Raw genomic sequence first — 27,855 nt, forward strand, 5'->3', positions numbered from 1 at the left:
TTTGTGATCTATGGAGGAAGGTGTGACTAATTGTGTGTGTTTTTTTGTTGAGTTGTGATGCTCTTGTGTTTCTGAATGTCCGATATTCCACCTCTAAACCACTAATGTGCTGTCTGAGAAACTCACAAAGACTGAACCAGTTTTAGACCATTTTAAGGGGTTCGGCACTATACAATGTAAGAGTACCAATAAAGGATGTTTAAAAACGTATGTACACGTGCAACTTTAGAGTCATTTACACTCTCTTATTTCTTGTTAGTAAAAAAAAGTCTGACTACAGAAGAAAGTTTTTCTCTTGTTTTTTTTTGTACTTTTACATAATTGGAAGAACATCAAATGTAGAGCTGTCACAACCCTGAAATAACCATCATCTCTCAAGTACCGATGTCAATGGTATCAGTTAGTAAACCGGACATGAAAAGTAATTAGGTGTCTTTAAAGTTCACATGATGAATTGTGTGTGTCTGTTTTACTTTGAAAATAATTCCTGGAACTAAAACAAATGATAATGGTAAGTTACAAAACCACATGCTGCATCTGAACCAAGACTCACATCTCCTTTCTTTTCTCAGAATTTCAGTAAAAAAATGTGAATTTTCAGATTTTAAAAAAGCCACTGATTGTTCTTATAAAAGCATAGTCATAGTCCAATTGATTTAAGTGATCCTAATTGGGAGCCATTGTGCAGTCTAGTACATGCTGAACCTGGTAGTCCTGTTCAAGATAAAGAGAAGAAGACCTGACAGGTAGCTGAGTATACACAGCAATACGAGGCTAAATTGTAAAAATGCAGAGAACCACAAAAATAAATTAAGAACGTTTTTAATAATTAAAACTGTTTTTAGCAATTTTTCCCCACAAAATACTCCAACAGAAACATCCAATCCTGCATCATATCATTAAAATTACAATACACAGTATATATAAACACTCTTTTTATGAGTGTGTCCAAGGCGACAGAACAAGTCGAGTATCAATATATTGAAAAGTAAATATCGATTTAAAGGCAGTTCCCCCTTTACAGATTTTTTTGTTTGACTTTCTTTGCACAACACGGACACATAAGTACGGTAAATTCTTCGTTTTTTATAACAACAACTTATTAGAATAGCTGCATTGTGGGGTTACCTTGGAGTGACCTTTATTACTACACAGGAAGCATGTCCTTAAGTATGGATGCAGGTTTCTACAGAAGCCCAGAATGGACAAACAAAACACAGGGTATGAAGAATGCCAATCACATATTGTCACTTAGGCTAAGTCCACACGCAATAGGGTATTTTTTAAAACAGAGGTTTTCCACCTTTTTAAAAAAGAATCTGGTCCACACACACGCTAAGTACTCGAAAACATCTTCGTCCACATGAAAATGTATAACGCATTGTTACGGCTTGATGAGTCAAAAACAATGTCCTTGACATGCTACATTTTTCTCGCCATTCCTGTGCAATGACCATTTCAATTACAAAGTTTTCAATTCAGGCGCCTCTACTCGTAAACAGAGAGCAACTGTGTATGTATGTGTAAGCATACAAAAGGTCCAGTTAGCAACATTAAAACCAGCACTCATTTTGGTTACTACTGCCATCGCACTTAAGAAAGTGACAGCGCCCCACAATCATTACAAACGGAGGAGAAACCGGCGCACAGTGTGACGCTACAAGCCCAAAGCTCAGTTTTCTCCGTCTACAGAAGGAGTTTTCCAAAAGGTGCGTTTTCAGTGGTCTAAAACACAGTTCACGTGTGAATGAAAGGCACAGAAAAACCTCCCTTTTCAAAAATACCCAGCTACGTGTGGCCTAGGCCTCAGTTTCCACTGTGTTGGTTCTCCTACATACACGAATGGGAGGAACTGCATTCTGCAAACTCAACTCTGGATGGCACTAAATCCTATTCACTGTTCCTTTAAAAAAGAATCTAATCTATTTTTAATGTACTTTTTTTTATAGTAATTATGATTATAAATGAAAAAACATTAAACCACACACACAAACATACTGATACATTTTCCAAAAGGTAGAAACAAGCACATTTATTTAAAAAAAAAGAAAAAAAACACAAGAGAAGTTGGTAAGTGGTTTTTAGTTTCACAGTTCATCTCAGGAAATGGGACCAGCAGGTGACCTCCTGGTTTTTGTTCTATCTAATTGACTTTGAGAGAGGAAATCAGAAAAGAGATAAAGTCCAACACCAAGCAGCACGGACACTGTAAAAATAAAAATAAAAATGCCCATGAGAACTTGGAGGAATCATTTCATCACAACGCTGTCAGGCGACAACCATGACACCGAAACGCTGCCTCAGTTGTTCCAGGAATAAGTAGGTGAAGACTGTGTGAGGGATGAGACGGATCGCCGCAGGAACTAGTCCCTGGAAATAAATCACATTATTATTTCAGCAAGTCTAAAAAAGGTAAAAATAGAACAGCTTTTGCACAATGAATATATAAACAGTTTATAAACCGGAGGGAGCAGTGTAAAACTTCTTTTTTAAAGCTTTTTTTTGTTAGTATTACAGTGAACGTTGTCTACCTTGTAAAATGCCTTTGGACCGAGCTTTGCTGTCTCTGTCAGACAGTAAAACACGCTCTGCAACAATAAGATACACGTCAAGCTGAGTAACTCTCTGCACAAATGAATAAAACATTCATGTCAGTGAAATTCCCCAAGTAACCTCAACCAATAAGAGCACAGAGACAGCATGTGCTGTACACAGATTACCCCATATTCCTGTTTGGAGTTCATCAGTCTGGTTTTAACAACATCAAGGGGCTGGCACAGGATGGTGGCACATCCCCCCTTACAGAAAGGTGAAAATAAAAACATTATCTAAGATTGGAAAATCTGGTGATATCAAATCAAAAGTGACAGAGGTGAGTGACTCACTGCAAACACACTGGCCAGGAAGTGAGTTAGGATGTTGTCAGTCAGGTAACCAGTAGCCAGAACCAACTGCTTTGACTGGTCATAACAAGACAGCTGCAGGGAGCAAAATGCATCAAATAGTGCAGCAGCATTCTAATGATTTTAATAGTTGTAAAATGAAGATGTTCCTACCTGTCCAACAGAGACCAGTGCACCTCTGGTAGAGGCCAAAGTAGCACCAGAGAACAAACTCCTCAGTCCCTCTTAAAAATTCACAAAAGAGAGCGAGGAACGTGAGGGAGACAAAATGAGGTATGAAAAGGTTTGTTCTTAAAATGGGGCTTTCAAGGTGGTGATATCTGAGCTAACATTTATTTACAGAAAACATTTGTAATGTTATAAATGCATCCTTTTCTTATCAGAGTGAAGCCTGTTTCAGGAGGCAGAACATGAAGTAAAGAGGATGACATGGGAAGGTGGATGAAGTACCAGCATCTGACGCTATGATGTTTTTGCCTTTAAAGCAATGTTTTGTGTAACTGGACTTTTCACAGTATCAGTGTTTTTACTGGTTTTCTTATGTACATATGACATTATGATCCGTCTATGCATCTTCAAGGCCTTTTTTCAAGTCGTCCATAACACTTTTCCTATGTAGGGCAACTTAGAGTATGAAGTAAACAAATTTGCATTGTAATGTAAAGTTTAAGAATCTCACCTTCCTTAAAAACACGTAGGAGTCCATCAAGTGCATGCACATAACTGGTAGAAAAAGAAAATATCAGTACGTGGTGATTTGCATGCAACTAGGATATACATAGTCAGTTTTTTCTAAACGTAAAAAAAACAAAGCACTGGACTTATTTCCATTTTCAATATAAACTCACTTTCTCCTGAGCTGTACAGGCAACTTGATATCATTCTGCATTCTGCATGGATGAAAGATTAAAATAGATCAGAGCATATTAACGAGTGGCCTTCAGAGGGATTATCTGGCCAGGGCTAATGACTATTTCAAAGTCATTGTCAGGCTAAATTAGATTTGTATGCATTAGACTTATACACACTGGACTGTTTGGACATGTATAATGTAAGATATTTACACTGTAAATCAGGCTCATACCTGCACAACTGTGAAGTAATATTTAAAGCCTCTCACTGTTTTTGTTATATTTATGTGCCTATTTTTTTTACACCAAAACAAATTCCTTTTATGAACTTATTTTGCACTAAAAACTGATTCTAAAAAAAATATTTTGAAAGTGAAGGGATTACTTTCTTAGAAGCGAAACAGCAGTCGTGTTGCTTTATTTAGTGTTTGTGTGCGTCAGGATTGTTTCTATTTAATGGTAGATTTCAATATTATTATCAATATTAAGTAATGGTGAAAATGCAGGCAGTGGCTTCAACCTAATAATATGAAGTACAGTTGAGTTAGGTGTCATAAAAATCATGTTGATTCACTCAACTCACCTGACGTTCACCAGGTCAGCTGGTGTCCCAATAAAACCACCTACAAACCCTGGTGAAGAAAGGGTTTAAATAAAACTCAAATAACATCATTTAAAATAGCCTTATGCCAAAACTGTTGAGATTTGTAACGATGCATTTACCCCCAAAGGCACCCAGCAGGACTTTCTGGTAGAAAGGCATGAGACCTTTTTTGTCTCTGTTCATCTGGTCTCTGACAGTCTCATAAATACCAAACCTTGCCAAAGAATACGTCATCTGCAGGAAAAACAAGAAAGCTGTTAATGTTAGGCTGAGCAGCAGGGAGATGAACAACCAGTTTGAAACATGTGTTTGAAAATATCCACCTGCCGACAGAGCGACGCGCTGAGGCCACTGTAAAGAGCCAGAACACCTTCTCTCCTCACCACGTTCACGGTCATCCCAATCATCCTCAGCCTCACCTCCTGCTGCGTCTGTAAGTGCACCTACAAAAGACCACATGGAGGCAGCAAGGGAGGAAGGTCAGTCACACTTTAAATGAGGGCAGGAATCACCTGCACATGTGTAAAGTTAGAGAAGGCAAACATCTAAAGCATTTTCTCTTCGTTCTCGATCAGGAGCCTGTGTTCTCAAGAAAAGAAAAAAAAAGTAACGGTGAAAATGCAGACGAAAAGGTCCCCTAACGAAAACTATTGAAAAAGGGCCCAGAGTTTGGTTAGTCTCTTTTGGGATCTAGCTGTGCAACACAATGGATCCTGTGATTAATGATACTCTTATCGCTTACAGGGAGCTCAGTTTGTGTTCAAAGAAAAAAAAAAGAATAGGGTACATTTTCAAGCCTTCGACATGATAGCCAAATACAGACAGCCCAATCTATGGAGATTTTTGCTGTTTGATAATGTAATCCTAAAGGGTACAAGTTTTTGGAAAATCATTAGAGAAGTCATGGCACAGTGGCAGCCTTACAATCTCCATTAAATGGAACTTCGAGAGCATCTAACTGCCATGTAGTGACGTATTATCAACTGAAACAGCATAGAACCAATCACAAAACAGAAGGCGGGACATAACATTGGGGTGAATCCGAATGGACTTTTAACCTTGACAAAGGTCGGTTTTTAATTGGTCAAAAAATTAGTAAACGCCCCTTAGTGCAGGATGAGTCATCTCCAGACATCTACAATATAATTTGATGTAAACATGGTCAGATAATGCTTTTTAAAAATATATTTGGCACGTAATGGCAGATAAAGGATAATTTATCACAGGAAATCTGGATTCAAACCAGACAAATGTAGCTTAAATTTTATGGGGACTTTAAAATCATTGAAAAATAAAAGAGTAATTGAAGTGTGTCTTTATCAATCAGTTTTCATGCAGAAATGCACACTTATCTTAAAATTTCAATCAGGCCGGGTTTAGCTTTTATCTTTGGGTTAATGCTAACAGACTTTAAGACAGTTGTTTTTCTAGCTTTCTTGGAATGTAAAACAATCTCTTGTAAGACCAGGAGAACACATAAACAACATTTAAACACTTAAAGGTCACATTTTATGTAAAATACACTTTACCATGTTTTTTGAACCCTAATATGTCCCTAGCCTGTCTACAACCCCCTCTAGTATTATTCATTAGAATTAGTAGCTTAAAGCTGCATAATGCAAGCATTTGTACTCTTTGCTCTTTGGCAACCTTACATGTTCAGCATGCAGGCAACAGAGTAAAATCCTGAAGGTCTTACTTATTCTTAAAAGCACAATCTCATAAATTATCAAAACAATCCAATTATATTAATATATCAGTTTCTTCACATGGCACTTTTAAGGTTGAATTCAACCAGAGTGGTAATGTCAGTTCTAAATAGCACCATAAACATGAGAGTGCTAAATTGAAGAAAATCAATTCAAAAGCTGGATAATAGCTGTAGCTGAAATAAAAAAGCAACATAAGGATGTTTCTATCATCATTACACGCACTTTAAAGAATCAAAACAAGCCAATTGACTGCTATAATCAAGGTTATAAAAGAGCGAGCTATTACCAAAGTGAGTGTCAACAAGAAAAGAAAGGGCAATAAAAGAGTAAAAATGTTATTAACATTTCCCACAACACATAAACAACATAAAAACACTCCAGACAGATCAGTGAGGCCTACAACAGTCATTTCCCCCAATATTATTAAAAGAAAGTGTGCTACTTGTCATTAATCTTGAATTAAAACACAGTTAGCTTCATTATTTACCTTAATCAAATCCAGAGGGTGTGTTAAACAGGCGGCCACACTTGAGGAGATTCCACCAAAATACCAACGAGAAATGCGGTTCTCCTGCATGTTGTCAGTGAGACAAAGTCCAAAAGAAAAAGGCAAGGAGTCGGTTTGTGAAGGGTCGCTGGAACAACTTAGTGCTGTCTTCATCCATCTCCCTGTTCACTTCTGTCCATGGTTTGAAGCTGTTCATTTTAAATTCACTATAGTCTAAAATAAAGTGCACTGTCCTTAATGTGAATCTGGTAATGTAGAGCTGGACATTTTGGCTTAACATGTGGCTAAACTAGGTGGCGAGCCTTCATATACCAGCTCCATCAGCCTGTGCCAAGAACTGGGGTGCAGCTGGTTTGAGAGAAGAAGCGTACGTGACCAATATAAAAATAGTAAGCAAGGTTGACTGCTGCTGTAGTTCTGTGAATACTGTATCTATGGATCCAAAGATTCCACCTGCACACCTCAAAGGTCATGAAGTTCAAACAAATATTTGTCAAGAATAGACACTGCCTTCTCGTGTACTGAAAGGGTGAAACAAAACACACACAATGCATGTCTTCTTAGGAACATTCAGCAGCTGTTTTAAGAGTTCACTTCATGTTTCCTGTACGGCTCTCAATACTAGTCGACTTTTTGGTTCTTAAGCATGACATGGTTTTTAATGAGCAGTGCAGCAGCCGTATGAATGGGCAGCCTGGCACTGCTCTGTGTTTGCTGAGTCAGAGAGGGAGTTTTGGAAGGGGAGTGGGAGGGCAATGACAAATGACAGAAACAGTAACTGGACACCCACTCCAAGTCAGAGAAAATGCAAGACAGGAGAGCGAACATTCGCTGCTGCAGGATCCAACACATGCAGACACGTGTAATGGCACAGTGGTAGCCCTGAATCAGGGGTCCGTCCTGCGTCATAGCAAGACAACACAGTACAGAAAAAAAGCAATATAATATAATAAATACTTTTCATTGCAATTGCTTTATCTTGCCACACATTCCATAATCTAGTTCTTTAATATTTGTCTCTTTACACCTTGAGGATGTTTCTCCATACTTATGCACAGGTTGAATCTAGTTTTACTTTCATTTCGATTTGTCTGTCTGTTATTTTTATCCCCATGAAAGTTGAGTGATTGGATTTGATTTCAAGTGCTGCCTTCCCGCATTAAAGTCCCTGTCTCAACACTACAAATCAAACTGAAACCATCATCACTAACACAATAGGGTTCTCTTTTCAACACATTAGGTGTCATTATTTCTCACCAGGACTGGATACTACTGAGTTTTTCCACTGGGGTGGGGGGGGGGCTACTCTTTGTAGTCAAATAAGTGGTACGCTTCCTCCTATACTTCATCCTCACCCGTCTCTGCTCTTTCTCTTCTCTGATTTCTTGCAAAGTTTCAATACACAGGAGAACTTTTATCTCAGACAAGACATCTGGACCTGTCATATCTGTAAAAGCACAGCTGGACATTATAAATTGAATGATTGTTGGATTTTTATTTAGCCGCATCAGTTTCAGGGTCCTGGATACTGTCATGACATCCCAGACTCTTTAACAGAATGAATGTAGTGTGTGTTTTACCTTTGCTTTTTAACGCTTAAGACTCCCTCTAGTGTTTGTTCAGTGTATAAATGATCTCCTCTTCACTTTAGGAGGAGCTTCTTTATTTGCATGCTGTTTGTACGCAAATTTGTAAAGTATAGATGGTAAAAAAAAGTAAATAAAATAGGAATTTACTGAATAAAAAAAATTACATTATTATAAAAAGTTTAGTCATGTTTAGTTTTCTCTTGCTTTTATCATCCAAATGTATGTTTACTATCTTTGAGGACACCTTTAACTTTTTAGTTCATGTCCAAATTATTTCAGCATCATTCAGACGTGATGAAGTAGTTGCAGAAACCAGATGATATTCCAAAAACCCGCTCTAGTTCTGTTTGAGGCGATTAGAAAAGCTTTTACGACCTCTAGTGGTCAGCATTAGAATAACAAGCTGAAGTCTACTGGAGGTTCAAATATTGACTTCTGGGGGCGTCTGTGGCTCAGTTGGTAGATGCTGTCGTCTCTCACCTGGAAGATTGATCTCCATCTCCTGCAACTACATGTACGATGCATCCTTGGGTAATACACTTAAGCCAGAGTCTCCGCTTTTTTGGCAGCGTGTGAATGTGTGAACGGGATCAGTTACTTCTGATGGACACTTTACATGGCAACCTCGGCTAACAGTGTGTGAATGTGTATGTGTGACTGCTGTGTGAAAGCACTTTGAGTAGTCAGAAGACTAGAAAAGTGTTCTACAAGCTGAAGACCGTGGACCATTATTTTAGAAGTTATAATATAGTTTCAGTTATTGTGCTGCTTGGAGTGTTTAAGCTAATACTACTCTTCTTAAAAACAAGTTATAATAACAAGAATACAAGAGAGCAGGGGAAGTTATGGATGTGTCATCTTTAATCACATTATCAACAAGTCTATGAGCAACACAAGGACTCAGCCCTGCCGTCCCCTGAACTACAGTATCTGGTGTTTTATAACACAGGGAATGATACCCTGAAGCATAATCTTCCATTCTTTGAAAAGTTGAACATACACACACACACACACACAGAATGACCAACAGACGTACGTGGCACCCATGCCAGTGTTTCTGTAGCTCCTTTGCTACACCAGTATCAGACGGAATCATGAGCTGACAAATGGGCGAGCAAACACTGGGGCGGTCACCGTTGTGCAGGCTGCATGCCTGGAAAGTTCAGTCTGAGTCGTGCCGCCCCGCCTGACACTGTTAGAAGACAGTATTAATGTCAGAAGGCATTTCTTTGTTGTTCATTTCTTTTGTTTCCCATGATCCTTTGATCTTTGCCTTGTAAAAAAAAGAGGAAATAATAGAATGAAGAATGAAGTGCAGGAGCAGCAAAATGGTGGAGAACCTCAGATCTACTCCAACACCACGGTGCCGCCTGCTGCCTCCAGAGCTGCTTTGAGTTTCTCTGCCTCTTCTTTGGACACGTTGGCTCGGATTTCCTGGGGAAGGGACTCCACTAGTTTCTTGGCCTGGATGGTTAAGGACAGAGATGAATGCATTAAGTGAGGTATGACGGGTACAGAAATGGGTCAAATACAAATGTATAAGGAAACAGTATTATATAGTGGTATTTACAAGCCTCCAGAGACAGTATGTCAGCTCTTAGACAAAGTTCTGTTCTTAAGAAAACAGTGGACAGTTCAAACTCTGTTTCATGTGCTGAACTATAAAGCAATACAAACAAATTAACATTTAGATTTTTAAAAAACAACAGTCACATGTTAAGAAGGCATGCAAAATACAAGACACTATTTCCATTAATTGATCTATCTGCTGGTTGTTTTCAGAATATATATATGTTTTGTTTGTTCTTATTTATTAGTCTAATCTTATAGTCTACATGTTTACATTGAAAAACATTGGTAGCAACCAGCTGCACTAAATACGATTAAAACAACGACAGCAAAGGTTCAGATGTAACAGTTGACATCACACCTCCATCTTTGAATCCAACGAGGAACAAACATTGCTCTCTCTCTCTGATCATGTGCAGAGCATCCAGACACTAATCACACCACAAACTCAAGTGGCAGAGAGCGAGGGAGACTGTCCATTAGTTTATCATCTTAGATGGCTATTGCGTATGGATTAAAAAATCATTCAAAAACAGTTGGAAAATATACTCAGTCAGCTGTTGATGTACCTGGGCGGCCCACCTGGTGGACTAACATTTCTTGTTACATGATGTGCTACAGAAAGTCAGTCAGAAATCCAGACTGATGAATTAATCATCATAGTTTCCACCAAACACCAAAGGACCCCCTAAAGTCTAAGACCACTGAAGGACAGCTGTTAGCATTTGAGCGCCATGTGGTCTAACGTCTCAAAGTCAATGAGGATTTTGAATGGGTTTGTGGTTAGACGCCTGAAATAAGGTCTGTGGTTAACACAAGCTGAAGAGATGTTGGTGTTTTGTTAGACATAAACTACGTTAGGTAATACCCCCACTTGTGAATTTTGAAGTTTTTAACTCATCTTTAAAAAGGCGGTTGCGAACAAGTGGCTAAATGATACTACAGTGGTTGTCGGGGACATTAAACGTCATCCTGCCGGACACAAACGCCGGGAACACTCTCACTAGTCCACCTTACAGCCTCTAGTCGTGTTTTTCAATGCTCTTGCAAAACTCTTGCAGATTTTCCACTATATAGTACTTTCCAGACTGTTTCGCTAGCTTGTAAAGATCGCTGATTAGCTTATCGGAGATCGTCTGAAGCATAACAGTAGTGACATCAAAATCATCCAGCCATGGTGTAGTTTGCTATAGCATAATGTTTTTTTACTTCTATTGGCTGCATTAATGCTTAAAAAAAATCATAAAAAATGATGTTCATCTGTGAAGCTCATCCTGATGAACAAAACACCTACGCTTCAGAAACGTGTGTTTAACACAGATTATTTTCTGCAATGATCCAAAATCCAATGAAAACATCCCAGAGGTGAATTCTCATTAGACCCCATGGAGATGCTACTTCCGGGTTGGCCTACAAAAATACGTCATACGGTTTGTTCTCCATAACACTTATTATTTCCATCACTTTAAATCTGTATGACCAGAAAGTAAAAGCTATTTAAGGTGTTAAGAATTCTTGATAAACACAGATCCTGCAACATTAATGTTTCTAAACAGAACTTTGAATAGTCAGTATTGTTAAATCGTTTTTTCTTTCCTCTTCCTTTCCTGTGTTCATACTTTATTTATTTCTTGTCTGATTACCCACAATGACTGTTCATTAGTGTACACTCAGTATGGTACCTTCAGGAGACAAAGATCCCTTTGGTTGAGACTTACCTGAACCAGATTTAGGCCTTGGATGCAGTTCTTCACTTCCTTGATAAGCTTGACTTTTTCAGCAGCCTTCAACTCTGTCAGTTTTACTATGAAGTGAGTCTTCTCCTTCTTGATGGGTACATCATCCTCTTCTGTGGCCTGGTTTCACACACAGAAAAAGAGAACAGATGATTAGTGAAACATGCAGTGATAAACATGTAGACCCTGTTAAAGCAGTGTTATGTTAAATTTAAATGTATATAGTTGTGACCCCTGAGCTTTATCTATAAAAACAAGATCACCTGTGCCGCTGCAGGTCCGCCTGCTGTTGCCATCGGCATCATTCCAACATCCTGAATGTTCAGAGTTTTCTGCAGAAAACAAAGAAAACAGGATGAGCAGATTGACCACGAGTCTCTTTCTGACACGGCATACTGTGGTTCAGATTCAGCTTTTCAAGCAAGTTTGGCACCAACCTTGAGGAGCTCATTGAGATCCGATACCTCTAACAAAGTGAGGCTGGCTATGTCACTGACGAGCTGCTGGATTTTAGGAGAATACTGTTTGGGTGCTCCGTCCAGCTGAGGGGTGGCGATGGCATCTGAGTGGGTGGCTGGACTGGTCTTCAGGTGTCGTAAAACACACAGGGCTGGTGCCTGCCGCTGAAGATGTTGCCTAGAAAGTATGGAAATAGATAAGCCAAATAAATATCGACACACATACAGATGGACGTATTTTGTCTGTTACAGCTCCTTCATGCCATGGAAGACATTTTACCATTGCCCTATTACTACAAGGTTTACAGACACCACTTGGTGCATCACATTGGGTCCAGATCTCCAGGCCTTCTCTTTCATACAGTGCGACTCTTTCAATGCCACACATGAAAGTAAAGATTAACAAGTTGGATTTTAGGCAGTGTAAGACCTTTAAATGACTATGATGAATGCAATCAGAGGATTTTCTTTCTGTGTCTTTCATCATGTATAACTTGATGTTCTTTAGACTGGTGGAAAAGCTGGTTGCCAATTTCTTAGGAATTAGAGAAAGCTGTCCGTTGATTTCATATAGAAAACCAACTAATGAAATACAAGGCAACATCCTCAAGATGTGAAACTACGAGGGAAGTATACAGAAGCAAACTTTAATGAGCTATATTTTAGACCTTATAACCTTTTAGACCCCTTTATTTATGACCTCTGACCCTTTGGGGGTCAGGGTTACCTAAACACCAGGATGGCAACGACATGTGTGGGATTAATGTTGTAGACACTACAGCTATTACTGTTTCTACAGTAAGTTCTTTGCTGTATACTGTAGTTACAGAGGCTTGCCCTTATTCTAACACATTAAGAGATGTAGCTGCTGGATATTCAAGCAGCAATAACCTGAATATTCAGGAACACAAATTCGACCTTGGCTGACATGGACAGAGCTGCTCTGGAAAGGGGAAGGCAAACATCTCCTACATCTGTAATTCTGAGTACAATCTCAACCTGAACCTGGGACACATTGTTTATTACAGGGATCAAATAGTAACGCTGTTCAATTAAAGACAATAAAGGTTGAATTACTACCGGCTAAAGTAACCACGCTAGCTAAGGTAAGCCAAGTTCATTTAAACACTGCTAACAACCCTGAAGCTTCTCTCTGACACAGGAACTCTTCTTTATTTACATAAAGATAGAGTAACAACAGACCCCCCCCCACTAAAGTGACTGGCCGCCTGTCTGTCCTTGAGGAAGCGGGCAGTCAAACCCCCAATGTACCGTTAAGTGAGCGCCCCGGTGTTACATGACTGACTGCTGCAGCTCGGTCCATCATTACGTCATTACGTACCGGTGAGTGGTCGCTGCAGCCCGCAGCGCGGTCCGGAGGCAGTGACTGGTGCAGTACATGCTTACTGAAGCCTTTTTATCCCGGTGTCCCCCTAAAAAAAGAGTCAAAGTTTATGACAGCCAAGTCCCCTTCCAAATCCTCTGCCTCAAAAGCACATGGCGTCCTCTCGGCTTCTGACCTACCCACAAGGCAATGCGTGAACTGTGTGTAGAACTACGGGAGCCAATATGGGACAAGATACATGTGATAACGAAATGTAAAACACGAATCGTTCTAAAAGTTGTTTTTTATTCATATAAGTGTAAAAATAAAATCAGCAGGGCAAACAGATGTATTAATCACATACCATAACAGTTATTAATTAAATATATCATTAATTTCATTAGATGTATAACGGATGTAATGTGCTAAATCGGCTGCCCGTTTTACACGAATTAACTTTTTGATGGATTTTCCTCTTGATAGTCTAAGATTATCCCCCACTTAATTTAGATAACTAAAGTTATTTAACACGATTCAGGGTTTGTTTTGGCAAATCATTTACAAATTGTTTACTTGCTGTTATCCACTGTGGCCACAAGAGGGCAGTATTCACTCATCAAATCGATCAAATAAGGGATTAAATTCACAGATACTATTGCATTTACAAACATTATGATGATGCTGTAATTGTTACGTTCATGTTTAAAAATGCACAATAATTGTTTGGTTTTAGTAACAATTGTTGTAACAATCATTTGCTGTTTATGAATTTACCACACTTACCGTTTTATCTGCTTACTAATTTTATCTGTTTTACTTATTACAGCTCTGTTGTTCAATCATATAATTAAGCTTTTGTCATGTTTTTAGCATTGTTTTTATTATCTTTCTTTTAATCTCTTTTCATTTTTTGTGTTTTTGCCGTAACTGCTTTTCTTTCCTTCATTGATTGTCTTGTGTATGTTGTCTATGGGAAGCACTTTGTGCCTCTGGCTTGAAAAGTCCTATATAAATAAAATTATTATTATTATTATTAAAAAATAAATAAATGTTATCATATTTATTTGTATTTACTCGTTACACCGTTCATTATGATGTATTTCATCTTTTTTATTTTATATTTTATGAAAACATTTTTTGTGTAATGTTTAAAGTTTAAACAATATTATTATTTATAGCTTGTTTTTTGTCTTTTTTTATTGTGGTTGTGTTTTTTTGTTTTGTGAATCATTTGGAAATAAAATTAAATGGTATTTATTAATAGATTAATGAATTAAATATTTGCTATAATACAATACTTTATAGTCCCCCAGGGGGAAATTTGTTGTCACAACATTGTACAGTGTGTAACCAGGTATATAAACACAAATATGTTACATTAATGGAGTTTTGTTCTGTTCACTTTGTTTTCTATTCTTGTTTGTTCACCTACCTGGACGGAGCCTGAGCTGAACACTGGGGAGGAGCACAGAGGGAATCCTCTTAACCAAAGTAATCTCTGCACCCATCTGCTGTTGTAGTCATCCAACCGACTTGTTGCTGTCAACCATCACAAGTGAAGGTAAGATCAATGCACAGACTGGCCTACAACATGACAAGATTGTAAGTCATTCGGCTTCTTTTTTTTTCTCCCCCAGACCATGCTGCTGTCTCCTCGGGCAGAGAAGAACTGGGAGGGTTTGTGTTCAGTGCTTGAAGATGTGCTGGAGGACCAGTCCCACAGGCAGCTGTTTGCCGTGGAGCTGGGCTCTGGAACAGGACAGCACGTCATACGCTTTGCCCAGAAAATACCTTTTGTTACCTGGCAACCATCAGACATCAAAGAAGAGTGCCGAGACAGGTTTCTTAAAAAAGAAAGACTTCTAATAGTTGATCAGTCTAAAAAATCAGTCACGACCTATTAAAGATCAAAATGAATGTTTATACAGTAGTCACAGTAAGGTGTACATATTTCAGTTATGGATATGAAACAGCAGTGAGGGACTGATAATGAAATATAAATGTCAAATGAATGAACTGAATATTGTCTTACAGCATTAAAGCATACATTGCGGCAACCCACATGAAGACTGTGCTGCAGCCCGTTCACCTGGATGCCAGTGAACCTTGGGAGAAATGGGCAGGCCTTCCTCGCAACTCCTGTGATGTAGTGGTGGCCATTAACTTACTGCAGTACAGCTCCTTCAAAACAGCACAGGTTGGTCTGCTTATCTATAAAAAAAAATAGTCTAGATACTGCAATAGTTGCACTGTTTTTTCAGAAATGTGTAACTGTGCTTGTTTCTGTTTCATATACTTCTTCTAAAAATGAACTCTCCCAGGGTGTTTTCAATGGAGCAGGTCAGATCCTGAGGCAGAATGGTCTTTTGATAACATACGGGGTACGTACCAACAGCTTTGTTTATTTTAGAGGTGAAAAACATGAATTTAAGCATTTCCTTTTCTTAAACACGCCCCAGGTGTATGCTATCAATGGAACCATCACCCCGAGTTGTAATGAACAGCTGGATGAAGAGCTTCGAAAGATGTGAGGAGAGTTCTGTCTTTCCAATATATCGTACAGCGAAAAGAGAATGACTGAAATCTGTTTCTGGTGATGCTCTGCTGTCACAGTGTGAATAAAGTGGTGCATGAAATGTTTGATGCAGGAATCCAGAGTGGGGTCTTCCAGACATCGATGTGCTGAGACAGATGGCCTATGGGAACGGGATGCGTATGGAGAGGATAGTGAGTCACAGAGTGTAGCATTGATTTCTTAATTACAACAATAGAGCACTTCTACATGTGTGTTTTCTTCTTTTACAGGTTGAAATGGAAGATTATTACAAATGCCTCATATTTAGAAAACTTTAAAGAAGCCAAACTGCTTTAAGTTTTTGAAGATTTGTCATGCAACAGTCATGCACATTAACAAGCCATATGTTAAAGAACATTTCATTATAATTTATACATATGTCATATTTTTGCCTTTAACCTGATGATGAAGACAGTTAAAACCCTTTTGAAGTTCAGTCTGTAGGGACTTGGGTTGGGAACCGGAGGGTCGTTGTTTCAAGTCCCAGTGTGCACCAAATTTGAAAATTGGTCTGGTAGCTGGAGAGGTGACCGTTTACTTCCTCAGCACTGCCAAGGTGCCAATGAGCAAGGCACCAAACCCCCACCACCAACTCAGGAGCGCTCGCTGTCACTCTGCCATCTCTCCATGTAGCATGTCTCAATATCAGTATAAAATTGCATTTCCCCTCATGGGATTAATAAAGTTGATCTTCTTCTTTTGTTGAATCTTGTATAAATGTGACTTGAAGGCTGAATTTAAATAAATAAAAACTGTTGAAGAAATCTTTGTTGTTAATGAAATCAAAAGAGAGAGAATGAAGCAAGTGGACAATAAGAACCAGATATTTATTAAATATAATTTTAAAATTAACTTGAAGTCAGACAGATCAGTACGATGAAAGAAACAAGTCCACACGTGGATAATGAAGGGTTACAGAAGTCACTGAATGTTGGTGTGAAACATGCTGCATGTCTTGTTCGCTCTGCGGGCGTTATGTTCCACACTTCGGGAGTCCACACTTACCCATCTGTACTTAATACAAAGATATTCTCATCTTTGACAGTTACAACCAAATGCACACGGGATGGAGCGCCTGGAGACCATTTGCAGTTAATAGTAGGTTATGATCCAATGATTCTTTTTGTCCTGTGATGTTTTTTTTAAATCAAAAAAAGATGCAGGATACAATAAGATCTGCAGGACTGCTTTAGTACGCACTGTTACATATTTATGGTTATTCCAAAGATTGAATCTATTAAACTACTTAGTGAGGATAAAACAAATGTCCAGCTAACACTCCTTCCACTATGTGCAATCTCTGCACTGTGTTTTTTGTCGTTGAAGTGTCTACTCTGAGCAGTGCACAACTAATGAATTAGAAAACCATAAAAGATGAGCATAGCGTGTGTGCATGAGAAGAGATGGAACCAAAGAACTACACCTGGAACGGCAAGCTGTGAACTTGTTTGAAGATGTGACTTAAGGCCTTGTATCTCAGGCCTTTCACTGTGCTCTCTCTCTACCTAGACATCCCTCTCTCATCACAATCTGCATCCTTTCACAGCACACACAGACGTCTCTCTGCTTCCATTCCAGAACAGAATTAAAATTTAACATGCAAATTCTGCTTTACAAAAATATGAGACCAAGGATGGTTAAGTGTTGTCTTTTTCTCAATAATCATCATATTTTATTATTCTTTTATAACTGTATTACCACTGACTATTTCTGATCTTCGGTTACTCATTTAATAAGGAAATACTACATACATATGAGCTGGAAAGAGGAGAGGGACAGGGTGGAGGGGTCTGGGTTTTGGTGCCCTCTCTCTCTCTTGCCGTTTCATCCCCTGCTTTCGCGCGCTTCAGCGAGGGGGGAGATGCAAGGAGAGACACAGATCTGCAACATCATCACAATAATTACATTGTCACAACATCACAGTCAGGTGGAAGGTGCAGGTGTGTGTGTGTGTGTGTGTGTTTAGGAGTGTGTTTGTTTTCAGAGGGCATTGTCAAAGTCCAGAGGGTGAGGGGGAAAGACCAAAGGAGGAGAAAGGGTGTAGTGTCAGAACCCGCAGCGTGTGGGCTCTCAGTCGAAGGAGATGAGCTGTGCCTCTGCACTGCCCGGCACAGCCTGAGGCGCTTGCTGCTGTTGCTGCTGCGGCTGTGGACCACCAGGGGGAGCCATCTGGCAAATAAAAGGAAAAAAGTTAAACAGGAAGATTTGTGTGGATTCAAATAAACTGGGTGCAACTATATCCATCTTAGAAATAGGCAATGGAATATCTCCCTACAGAAAAATGTTTAAGGCGTCACTTTGGTTTACAGATCATCAGAGTGCTGTGAAAAGTTTTGACTGACCTGTTGGTACATGGGCTGCTGGCCTGGCATGTATGGCTGTTGGGGAGGCATATTGGGATCCTGACCCGGCAATGCTGAGATCATGTTCTGCATGGTGTACGGCTGGTAGCCCATGTAGCCCATTCCATTAGTGGGGGCAGCCTGGGTCATGGGGGGCATACTCTGCGCCTGAGAGACCGCGTTCTGCACAAAAAGTGGAGACAGTCAGAATGTTTATTAGCATCCTTAAGAAATTGTGGTGATAGCTGGTCAGAAAATTCAAACGGGAGTCAGACCGAACCTGGTAGCCTTGTGTGGGTGTGGGCTGATAATTGGAGTAAGGTGGACTGGTATTAGGCGGGGCCTGACCAGGAGGAGGAGCGGGCTGCCCATTGGTGCCTGCAGGCTGGTACATGTACGCATTGACCATATTGGGATCTGGAGGATGGAAAGACCATCAGTCACACACACTTCAATAGAATTATTGAATTATTGTGTAAATTGTCACTCATAAATGACTTTATGAAATGCAGAATAACAATTCAACATAGTAACTTCTGTGACTCCAAAGACATCAAAAGGTATTTAAAACAGTTTTTTCAAAGTTCATAATTTTTTTTGTTGAGCTCCTCACCTGTGGGAGGCATGGCCTGGTACTGTGGTGGTGCAGTCTGACCCTGCTGGTTCATATAGATGTTGTGCATAGGTGAACCCTCCACAGACCCAGCTGGACTAAAGGTGCCTGGGTAGCTGGGTGGAGCACCAGGCTGGTACACCACCCCTCCAGCCACATTTGGGGGCAAAGACTGCATCTGTGTGAACAGAGTTATAGTCCTAAAGAGTTATGAGGAGTTGGATTCATTGTCTGAATCACTATTTTCTTATTCACTTTTAGACATGGCTACATCCTTCTAGAATCAGTCTTGTGGACAGCTGACATAGAAGAATGTAGTGTATACCTGAGCATAAGGTAGGGAGAAAGCAGGCAATTGAGCTCTCATCTGGATTGTGTGCTTCTGCTGCTCGAGACGCATCTGCCTCTCCTTCTCCTGCTCCTGGAGGCGCTGGATGGCCAGTTGTCTTTGCATTTCCAAGTACTCCTACAGTTTCAAGACAAACACTTGTTAGCATGGTAAAAAATAATGTATAAACATCTGGATAATAAGCACAGAGCCTCTTGTTGTTACCTGTTTCTTCTGCCTCATGATCCCCAGTTTCTGTGCCAGCTGGATGTGCCTCTGTCTCTCTGCTTCCTCCGCAGCACGACGCAGCTTCTCTCTATGCTCATCCCGAAGGGCGTTAAGAGCAGCGCGAGCATCCCTCACCTGGGCGAGCTTGTCCTGCAGCCCCTCGTAGTACACTGCCACAAACATAAACGATGTGATGGTGTGAAGAATTATAAGTCAGGATGAAAGGCAGGCATGGGTAAGCAAAAAAAAACTAATTAAAGGCTAACACTCACGTCGTTTCTCATCTAGTTGGTTGAGGATGTCCAACAGCTGTGGATGCATGTTGTTGATGGACTGGAAGAGTGAGAGCACAGCACTGTCATTGGTGATGCTGCGCCCACGCATGTGGTTGCTCTTCATGCGGTTCAGGAAGGTGGTGACAGCATTCTGCAGAGCCTTCAGAAACTGCTCGTGGTTCTCCTCTGACTCCCCGTTCTGGTACTGCTGCTGAAGGGGGGAAACGAGAGGGAAGCAAAGGGTGGAAAGTTATTTGTTGTCTGACCTCACCCTGACATAAAAAAACAAACAGGACTTACCCAACTTATAATACAAATTTCAATACAAGATTTTATAACTACTATACTATATAAGCTTTCATAAGAAGACACACCTTTAGAATTATTTTCTATAACTGCAAGCAATCTTCCTGACATATTAACGTCTTTTGTCACTATATCATCTGACCCAATGTAGCAATTTATTCAGCTAAGTAAGCGACCGCTAAACTGGCAGACCCCAAAACCCTGCAGAAGAGCAAAAAAAAACAACTATAACTGCTATTTCTAATAAGCTGTGCTGGATGAACACTCAAGAAACACAAACCTTAAAACAGACTAATTATCTTCAAAAAGGTGGCAGCAGCTATACTCGCAGGCCCTCGGGACATGCTGTGTCCACAGAAGAAAAGCCTGAGAGAGACTCATTTTTGACATGAAAAATCTTCACTAAGTTTTTAAATGGTATTTGAACCAGTTTGTTTGTTTTGGGGAGTAGGAGACCTCTGCAGATAACAAATCGGACCATTTATATCTAAGGAGAAGGCCTGTAAGATACACTACCACACTTTTTCAACATACCTCCACTATGTTAACTGGCTGAACGGGGACATGGCTCTCCGCAGGCTGGCTGATTGGAGGAAGGGGCTCAGCCAATGGCACCGGGGCAGGGGCTGAGGGGGTCGGACTCTTACGAGCCTCTTCCTGTTTCTTCTCCCAGTATGTTCTGTTCAGGTACCGTGCCAGCTGGAACAGTGAGACAAATGACGTTTAGTAACAGCAGGATGTAAGATTTGCTTTATTCTATCTTGATCAAGGAATTCAAGAAGAGAAGGATCCCAAATGTACCTCAGGGTCTACATCTTCAGCTGATGGGGCAGAAGAGTTCTGGAAAAGAAAAGAAAAGTAGGTTGTACAATATGCAATGTTTAATCATTTTTATAGCTGACCTTTAAACATTAAAGGATGCCTTACCACAGGGGGAGTGTAAAGGGTGCTGACTGGTGGTGCAGAGGAAGTCACTGGGGTGGGATCAGTTTTGGGATACATGGCATACGAGTTTTTGTGCCTCTGTAGTATAAAAAAAGGTAATGTTGTCGTTTTGTCTAAATAATCGGGCTGTGCAAACAATTCAAAATATCAGCAGGGGGGGCCTACCATCCGCTCTTTCTCCTCAGCCTCACTTTGGGAGAGGGCAATGGCCAGCTGCAGCTCCTCCTCCTCCTGCAGCGCGGCCTCATCTCTCTTCGGGGGCATCTAGAGCGAGTGCAGAACAACGGTCACGTCCAGAAAGCGGGAATAGGGGGAAGCAAACAAAACCCATCAATGTGTGGATGACAAAATGCAAAGTACACACAGCCAGTTTAATCTTCTGGGGAGGCTTTAAGTTTTTCAAATTATAGTTGCTTACAATCACCTGGGACTGTTGGGACAGCGGGCTGGTCAGGTACTCAGGAGGCAGCTCAGCGGGGCCTGCGGCGGGGGCTTTCCCTTCAGCTTTCCTAAGTGGAGGAGAAAGGGAGGGGTGGCTGGTGAGGAAAAGGGATCAGGGAGGAAAAACAACCTTGTAAATTAGAGGAGAGAATGCTGTTTGAAAGACCAAGATCTCTCCAAATACAGAACAATACAAGAAGTGTCTGCCTCTGTCAATGCTGTAAAATCCTTTGATTGAAGTTATAACAATAATAATAATATTCTAAATCTTGCAATGTTGGAAAGGTCAAACACTATTAAACTATGCAGCGTAGTTCAGAGTTAGATTGTCTAAAGAAGACCAATATCTGTTCAAATGAAGGTCTGTCTGTCAAACTGTTATAAGATGATTTATTTTATTTATTTATTTATTTATAGAACATTTTCATTTCTTCATCTAGTGGGTTAGATACCTAAGACAATTTAGTGTGTTGCAAAAATAAAATAAAAAATATTATAAATTTTGTCAGAACAAAAGTGGATCCAGACAAACATGGATCATAAAAGCATGACCAGAAAGGAAAATCACACAGAGTAATGTTTAAAGCATGCAAAAGCATAGATGACTTTCTTTAAAGACATGCTGACGAAAACAAAGAGGTAATAGAGGCTGGGACTGATCAAGCAGGAAAAAAAACAATCCAAAACAAATGCATATTAAAGCTCAACAACAAAGTGTACATCTCAACTTTTAGAAGAGAGTCATTTACAATAGCAGTGTGAAACTGTGTCTACTAAAGCAGTTCGTCCACACCTTGTATTTCAGCAACTCAAATTCACAGAAACTCAAGTAGTTTAGGTCTGAGGACTCACTTGTTAAGCAGCTCAAAGCAGGGCTCACACACACGCACTTCCTTCTCTATGCCAAACTTGGGAATAGTGGAGTACTTAGAAGAACACTTTCCACAGAAAATCTGGCCACAGGCTCGACAGTGGTGCTGGAAAAAAGCAAAGAAAAATTGAGGTCAGCGCCTGCGCTATGAACATACATACACAAACAAACACTTCAGTAACTGAATGAAGGGAAGGCATAAAATCTCCAAGTGCCCTAGTTTCAAGGAGGCACGGCCTACCTTTCTTGTCATAACCCCAAACTGGACTCTGCACCGGTGGCACTCCTCTGCATCGACCCAGTCTGGAGCCTGAATGCAGCAGACAGAAATGACACATTACTAAAGACATGGTGACACAGGAAAGTCACAGGATCATAGGAGTGCAGTTTTTCTATTTTCTTAATAGTGTAGAGCCATTACCAGAACCAACTCATGCTACGGTACATCAACAGGTATGGTATCTGACTCGATGAACCTAACTCTAAGAAGAAGAAAAAATATCTCACCCTCTCAGCTGCAAACATTGCATCACTCTCCTTGAATTCGGGGAATACATGACCTATAAGAAAAGAAATCAGATCAGTTAAACCAAAAAACAAAGACATATTGGTGTATTTCTCTCATAGTTTTTACAGTTTAGACAGGTTTAGGTGTGATAATAATTTACAGGTCCTCAGCTTACCTTTAAGGGATGCTTAAAGGAAAACTTATGTCATATATAGTTGGCAGATTTGTCCACTTACCTTCCACTTTCATGATCTGGTAAGTGTCCTGGACCACCTTGTACTTGGGTTCATTTCGGAAGGCATGAGCCCACGCCTGGATCAGGTAGAGAATCTTGTTTCTGACATTTGGTTCCGTCTGTTTCTGGTGGTAAAAGAACCACACAGAGTCAAAAGACACTGGTCTTCACACCACAGGCCCTTTTTAATTCTTCTCAGTTGTCACATTAGTTGTAGACCTGAGCTTTTCTCAAACTAAATGAATACAACAACACTTCAGTTCTTGTTTGAAAACAAGAACTGAAGTGGGAAGTCCCTTGTGTTGTTCTGGGGAAGAAAAAAAAAATCCTGTCACAAGGTTATGACATCATCAGGAAGTTGAAACCAGCATGGGCCGGCGGCTGCAGGAGCTCATGTCATGTGATACAAAAAGGATCCAATCAAATGTTGCTAGCTGGTGGTGTAATGCAGAAAGCTTCCTCGCAGCAGTGAGCAGTATTACATGAGGCGAGAGAGGGTGAGAAGGTGATTAGCCTTCCATCCTTTCAAAACATAATCTCAATAATTATTAGGTCTGGACAAAGTTTAATAACTGTATCCAACATGTACAAAATGTGATGCCATGTTTCTTTGACAGTGAAGAACATTATAAAATCTGATAAGGTGACAAAAGTTTCTATTTAGGCCGAATATTTGATTGTTACATCATCTTTGTGTTTTGGACTGCAGTCAAATCAAAAAGGCATCTGAATATGTAACCCTGGGCTTTTAGAAATAGCTGCAGGTATTTTGAAAGCTGTTGATTTCCAGGCCAGTCGAATATTGATTCTTTTAGGACCACTTCCTCTGTCCCATTCCGTTTGTCTCTTGAATTCTGTGTCAGGGGTACCAAGCTAAGACCTGTAACAGGAGGTATTTGCCTTCAGGTCAGAAAGCTGTGCCATGGTGCGTTCCAAAAGTTATACCTGTATACCGCTCAATCCAAGTTATAGAGTGCAAGATCAGGAATTTAGGGCACGGAGTGGGAATGTGGAGTACCATCAAAATGATTTTGAATAATTGTATTTTAAGCTTAAAGGAATGCTTGGAGTATTATTAAGACTAACAGGATTCTGAGAAAACAACTTGGAGCAACAGGAAAAGGAAGGAAAGTGATGCAGAACAAAATATTTGCAATCAAGAACAGGAACGAATAGAACGAAAGTAACCTTAAGAAGATCCTTCAGTTCCTCCATCGTTTGTTTACACGCCACTTCATCGTGGACCGTCTGGCCACAGTTCTTCACCACTGACTCCAGCACCTGAAGAGTAAGGCCACATATTATTCATTATGCCAACTGTGTTACACAAACTTCACCACAGCACTTTGGGAAAAAAAGGGGGACTTAACAGGACACCAACAACCCAACAGAAAGACAGTAGAACAAGTTAATTTAGTTAAACTTTATCATGCTCAAGCACATTAGCTGAGAAACAATCCTGCAGCTCATTAGTAACCGTACTGAAGTCTTACCTCAAGTGCATAAAGAGCCACATGGGGGTTTTTGTCATTAAGCTTCTTCTTAATGGCCCCGATGGCATATTTAGCCCTGCAAGGACAAAACATGTTTCTTAACTGAAAGTCTAGGCAACAATTCTTTATTATTGAAAAAGCAAATGTGAAGAACTATTCCCAACTTGAACAGGCCGCGATGTGATTAGTAAAGAGAAGAGTGCAGAATCACTCACTGTGCGTCTCCCTGTCGAATGAGATCACAGATCTGCAGAATGGATTCCCAGTCAGTCTCCAGGAGCAGCTGACTGGTGGCTTTATCTGCAATAAGTATAGATGGTTAAAGCTTTGAACATACTGTATGTTGTGGAAGGACTGTCAAAAATCTCTCAAACATTATCTCCTTACAAACCAACAATAACAGGCTCCTTCTAACCGTATTACAATGCTAGACATATATTTACTTGCTTTAACAAAGCTATGATGAACTCATATCTACGCTCAGTTGACAGCTTAGTAGGTTAAACTGACAGTCAAACAGTCTTGTATTAAATCTCAACTTCATGTAGGTTAAACATACGTTTTGTTTAAACTTTTTCAGTTGAATGTTTAACTGATAATTTTGATCAATAATACATTTAAATTAATAATAACTAACTAATGACATTCATACAGGATCATGTTCCTTAAGATGTTGGTGGCCTGATATCAGACATTCATTTAGTGTTTTTGTTGTTGGGAATTGTTATACAGTAATCATAAGAATAATAGTTACATGAAAATAAAGGAATCCTAATAAATTGAATAATGGAACTATAGCTACCTTTTTTTAAATGCAAAAGCAAACTTTGTTACCCTGCTGTGTGCAGTTTTGTTAATGCAAAAGGCATTTCATGAATATATTACAAGCTTTTACTTGCTCCTGTTTCCTATCAGTGCAAATTCCCAAATGTTTCCAGTATCAAAACATGCCTTACAATAATTGATATAATCTATATATAGTAGTTATTTCAAAGTTGATCATTTTCAAACTGGTTGTCCCTGATTCAAAATGATTGTCTTTTACTGATTTCATCTTTAATGTGGGACCTTTGATTTGTTTTCAAAAGAGTAACTGACCCCACCAAAGAAACTCAACGTCTGGTTTGCTTGACAGTCTCAATATTGTTTGTACTAAAAACATTATTAGTAGCTGTATATTTAGAAATGTGGAAATACACATAGCTTTATCACAGGATCAAATCATTTTTTAAGGTTGGTTTTGCCTTGGGTCAATATCTGGTTTTAAGAAACCTTACATAAACCTGTAGGACTACCTGTTCTTACATGGTGCAAAATGTATGCGTTTCATAATCAACACTAAACAGATTGCACCGCTAAACCTGGTACGAGCAACACAAACATAGCCTACTGTACAACATATTGAGTGGTATATAGGTCTCAACCTCTGCTTATTGCAGTGAGGTTTCTGCAGCGAGGCACACAAGATGAGGTTTGTAAAGCACGATGATCTGGCAGTTGTTTGTTACGTTGTTAAGTGAACGTCCTATTTCAGCATGACTCATGAAAACACCTACAAGCAGCTGCATAGAAACGTTATGGCAGAGGTGTTTTTCTCTCATCGGGTACAAGGGTAAGCCAACTGAGCTAGTGGCCTTAACGTTACCTTTGCTTTATTATTAAAAAGGCAAGATATTAAAGTCAGCGTAACGTCGATCTATACCAGGGATGGGCAACTTTGGTCACAGCAAGGGCCACATTCATTTAATTCTCACTGCCAGAGGGCCAAATTGTAGGATACAAAAACGATTACAGTCATTTTTTTCTCCAATTTAACTCACATACCAGTAATCAAATATTATTATTGACATACTTCTGGTTTTCATGATTCCATGGCGTATTTAGTCATGTTTTCTTCATGTTCCTAACTAATTGACATGTTAAAATTGACCTGAGGGCCACGTCGAGGGTTGATGGGGTCCGCATGTGGCCCCCGGGCCGCCAGTTGCCCACCCCTGATCTATACAGAGTAAAGAGCAGAGTTATACCTGTTTAGCAGCCAGCTGATCAACATGTTGATGACTCAACTTATGACAACACCCAAAGTCGTTAGTACCTCAAAAATAATGTACTCGGCTGCTCGGCTTGGCTCAATATCAACAGTAGCATTGTTATTATTATTATTAGTATAACTAGTTAATGTTTATAAATGATCTTATGTGGAGCTGCTCTCAAACTAAAGGCAGCCTAGTTTAGCTTTGCTGATAGCACTCAGATAAAACAACGATAAGGGGACGTATTTAACCAACACTTTCAGCAACTATACTAATCAAACAAATGTGTATTTGCTACTTAGACAGCTTGTTGTAATTAATTATTCAATCGATGCCTCCAAACAACAGCAGCAAAATTGTTAACAGGCAGAAAAATGAGCTAGCTGGCCTGAAAGCCACAGCCCCAGTCGGCCAAAACAATACGCTGGAAAACAACGCACTTTGACTCATATTTGACGAATTAACTATAAAACGTAACAAATGTGCCGATTACTTACCCAGGAGCCTTTCAAATGTACCTCCACCTTTCCCCATTATGGATTGAAAGTCTCAAAGTAGGTTTCGAGGTGTCTTCTTTAGTCCACGGGTCCTGATATTTTCACCGCTAAGGATAGCCTGTTAGCTTCTCCGCTAGCCACGGAGCACAGCTGTACGGCTCTTCCTACTTCCCACTTCCGCCGTAGAAGCAACAACAACACAGGGTTTTTTCTCCCTCTAGCGTCCGAGAAATAAAAATACAAGCAAAGTCGACTGAACTGAGTATAAATGTTATATTATCAATACATTTAGGTGTAATGTTTTACTACACAAGTAGAAATGCTTGTCTCCCCTCGTAAGGTAAGCTAACCTTACTCGGGTTTTTATTTTTTTGCCATTAGGCTTATTATTTAAATGTATTTGACTTTGACCAGCTTTGGCACTTAAGACACATTTTACGTCCCTGAAAATGTCTCAAGTGGTTCAACCAATAGATGGTTTAAGCAAAGCTATAAGTTCCCAAACGTAGCAGCTCCTGTCCTGTCTGGTGTAAAGGTCCTACTGTACTGCTGCATCAGTACAGTCAATGTGTTCAAATGTTATCAGTGTGATAATGGGCTACAGTTGGACCCTTTAAGATACAACAATTTCAAGTATTCAGTTGTACTGTTAAACTCTGGCAACACTACAGTACAGAATTGAATACTTCTTCATCACTGGCTTTCCAACATTAGAAAAAGGCTATGTTCATGTATTTTTGGAAAGTAGACAAGTTACATAGTTTATGTAAAACTAAGCATGCATACATGACATCATAAATGTCCTCTACTAAAATATTATATTAATCAGGTATTTTAATTTAATTTCAACCCCAAAATACTATTTCCATTTCCATAAGAGAATCCCTCACAAACAAAATGATTTAAAAATA

General features: G+C 39.7%; 4 protein-coding genes across 11 annotated transcripts; 1 reads left to right on the top strand and 3 right to left on the bottom strand.

Annotated features, from left to right (window-relative positions):
• Positions 1-842: 842 nt before the first annotated feature.
• On the bottom strand, positions 843-6,942 carry slc25a10a (solute carrier family 25 member 10a). Of its 2 annotated transcripts, XM_061026951.1 has the most exons (11): positions 6,558-6,938; positions 4,682-4,801; positions 4,478-4,592; positions 4,338-4,386; positions 3,752-3,793; positions 3,583-3,626; positions 3,057-3,127; positions 2,886-2,978; positions 2,721-2,798; positions 2,532-2,588; positions 843-2,370 (listed from the first exon to the last, which is right to left on the bottom strand). In XM_061026951.1, exons 1-11 carry the CDS (start codon positions 6,729-6,731, stop codon positions 2,269-2,271), a joined length of 945 nt encoding a protein of 314 aa, XP_060882934.1. In that variant the 5' UTR covers positions 6,732-6,938; the 3' UTR covers positions 843-2,268. The 2 variants fall into 2 exon arrangements, with proteins under 2 accessions (XP_060882934.1, XP_060882935.1); XM_061026952.1 differs by lacking the exon at positions 2,886-2,978 and having other exon boundaries at positions 6,558-6,942.
• Positions 6,943-9,010: 2,068 nt separating this feature from the next.
• Positions 9,011-13,465, bottom strand: mrpl12 (mitochondrial ribosomal protein L12). Its single transcript, XM_061026711.1, has 5 exons — positions 13,273-13,465; positions 11,910-12,108; positions 11,736-11,804; positions 11,455-11,592; positions 9,011-9,631 (listed from the first exon to the last, which is right to left on the bottom strand). Exons 1-5 carry the CDS (start codon positions 13,329-13,331, stop codon positions 9,515-9,517), a joined length of 582 nt encoding a protein of 193 aa, XP_060882694.1. The 5' UTR covers positions 13,332-13,465; the 3' UTR covers positions 9,011-9,514.
• Positions 13,466-14,763: 1,298 nt separating this feature from the next.
• Positions 14,764-16,219, top strand: zgc:103625 (methyltransferase-like 26 B). The gene is made up of 7 exons (XM_061026789.1): positions 14,764-14,815; positions 14,892-15,094; positions 15,289-15,451; positions 15,576-15,635; positions 15,714-15,781; positions 15,903-15,981; positions 16,060-16,219. Exons 2-7 carry the CDS (start codon positions 14,895-14,897, stop codon positions 16,105-16,107), a joined length of 618 nt encoding a protein of 205 aa, XP_060882772.1. The 5' UTR covers positions 14,764-14,815; positions 14,892-14,894; the 3' UTR covers positions 16,108-16,219.
• Positions 16,220-16,637: 418 nt separating this feature from the next.
• Positions 16,638-27,104, bottom strand: hgs (hepatocyte growth factor-regulated tyrosine kinase substrate). 7 transcript variants are annotated; one of them, XM_061026784.1, is made up of 20 exons: positions 26,945-27,104; positions 24,630-24,714; positions 24,415-24,490; positions 24,110-24,202; positions 22,923-23,040; positions 22,686-22,738; positions 22,420-22,488; positions 22,160-22,284; positions 21,291-21,375; positions 21,032-21,130; positions 20,849-20,944; positions 20,723-20,761; positions 20,456-20,620; positions 19,613-19,823; positions 19,338-19,510; positions 19,110-19,250; positions 18,785-18,962; positions 18,452-18,588; positions 18,172-18,354; positions 16,638-17,998 (listed from the first exon to the last, which is right to left on the bottom strand). In XM_061026784.1, the coding sequence occupies exons 1-20, from the start codon at positions 26,979-26,981 to the stop codon at positions 17,900-17,902; spliced, it is 2,262 nt and encodes a 753-aa protein (XP_060882767.1). In that variant the 5' UTR covers positions 26,982-27,104; the 3' UTR covers positions 16,638-17,899. The 7 variants fall into 7 exon arrangements, with proteins under 7 accessions (XP_060882767.1, XP_060882766.1, XP_060882765.1 ...); XM_061026783.1 differs by having other exon boundaries at positions 19,613-19,826; XM_061026782.1 differs by having other exon boundaries at positions 21,285-21,375.
• Between the last annotated feature and the right edge of the window lie 751 nt (positions 27,105-27,855).

Source organism: Labrus mixtus, chromosome 20, assembly GCF_963584025.1.
Source record: "Labrus mixtus chromosome 20, fLabMix1.1, whole genome shotgun sequence".
Lineage (NCBI taxonomy): Eukaryota > Metazoa > Chordata > Actinopteri > Labriformes > Labridae > Labrus > Labrus mixtus.

Excerpts from the sequence above, each read along its gene's own strand:
- slc25a10a (XM_061026951.1), bottom strand. The coding sequence starts at position 6,731 with ATGAAGACAGCACTAAGTTGTTCCAGCGACCCTTCACAAACCGACTCC. Across the intron at positions 2,979-3,056 it reads CACTGGTCTCTGTTGGACAG|CTGTCTTGTTATGACCAGTC; the intron begins GTAGGAACATCT and ends TGCTCCCTGCAG. Across the intron at positions 2,589-2,720 it reads ACTCCAAACAGGAATATGGG|AGCGTGTTTTACTGTCTGAC; the intron begins GTAATCTGTGTA and ends TTATTGTTGCAG.
- mrpl12 (XM_061026711.1), bottom strand. The coding sequence starts at position 13,331 with ATGTACTGCACCAGTCACTGCCTCCGGACCGCGCTGCGGGCTGCAGCG. Across the intron at positions 12,109-13,272 it reads GCTGCAGCGACCACTCACCG|GCAACATCTTCAGCGGCAGG; the intron begins GTACGTAATGAC and ends CATACTTTCTAG. Across the intron at positions 9,632-11,454 it reads AAGGCCTAAATCTGGTTCAG|GCCAAGAAACTAGTGGAGTC; the intron begins GTAAGTCTCAAC and ends TTAACCATCCAG.
- zgc:103625 (XM_061026789.1), top strand. The coding sequence starts at position 14,895 with ATGCTGCTGTCTCCTCGGGCAGAGAAGAACTGGGAGGGTTTGTGTTCA. Across the intron at positions 15,452-15,575 it reads GCTCCTTCAAAACAGCACAG|GGTGTTTTCAATGGAGCAGG; the intron begins GTTGGTCTGCTT and ends GAACTCTCCCAG. Across the intron at positions 15,782-15,902 it reads GATGAAGAGCTTCGAAAGAT|GAATCCAGAGTGGGGTCTTC; the intron begins GTGAGGAGAGTT and ends TGTTTGATGCAG.
- hgs (XM_061026778.1), bottom strand. The coding sequence starts at position 26,981 with ATGGGGAAAGGTGGAGGTACATTTGAAAGGCTCCTGG. Across the intron at positions 24,715-26,944 it reads TACATTTGAAAGGCTCCTGG|ATAAAGCCACCAGTCAGCTG; the intron begins GTAAGTAATCGG and ends TACTTATTGCAG. Across the intron at positions 21,131-21,284 it reads CCCAACAGTCCCAGGTGATT|ATGCCCCCGAAGAGAGATGA; the intron begins GTAAGCAACTAT and ends CACTCGCTCTAG.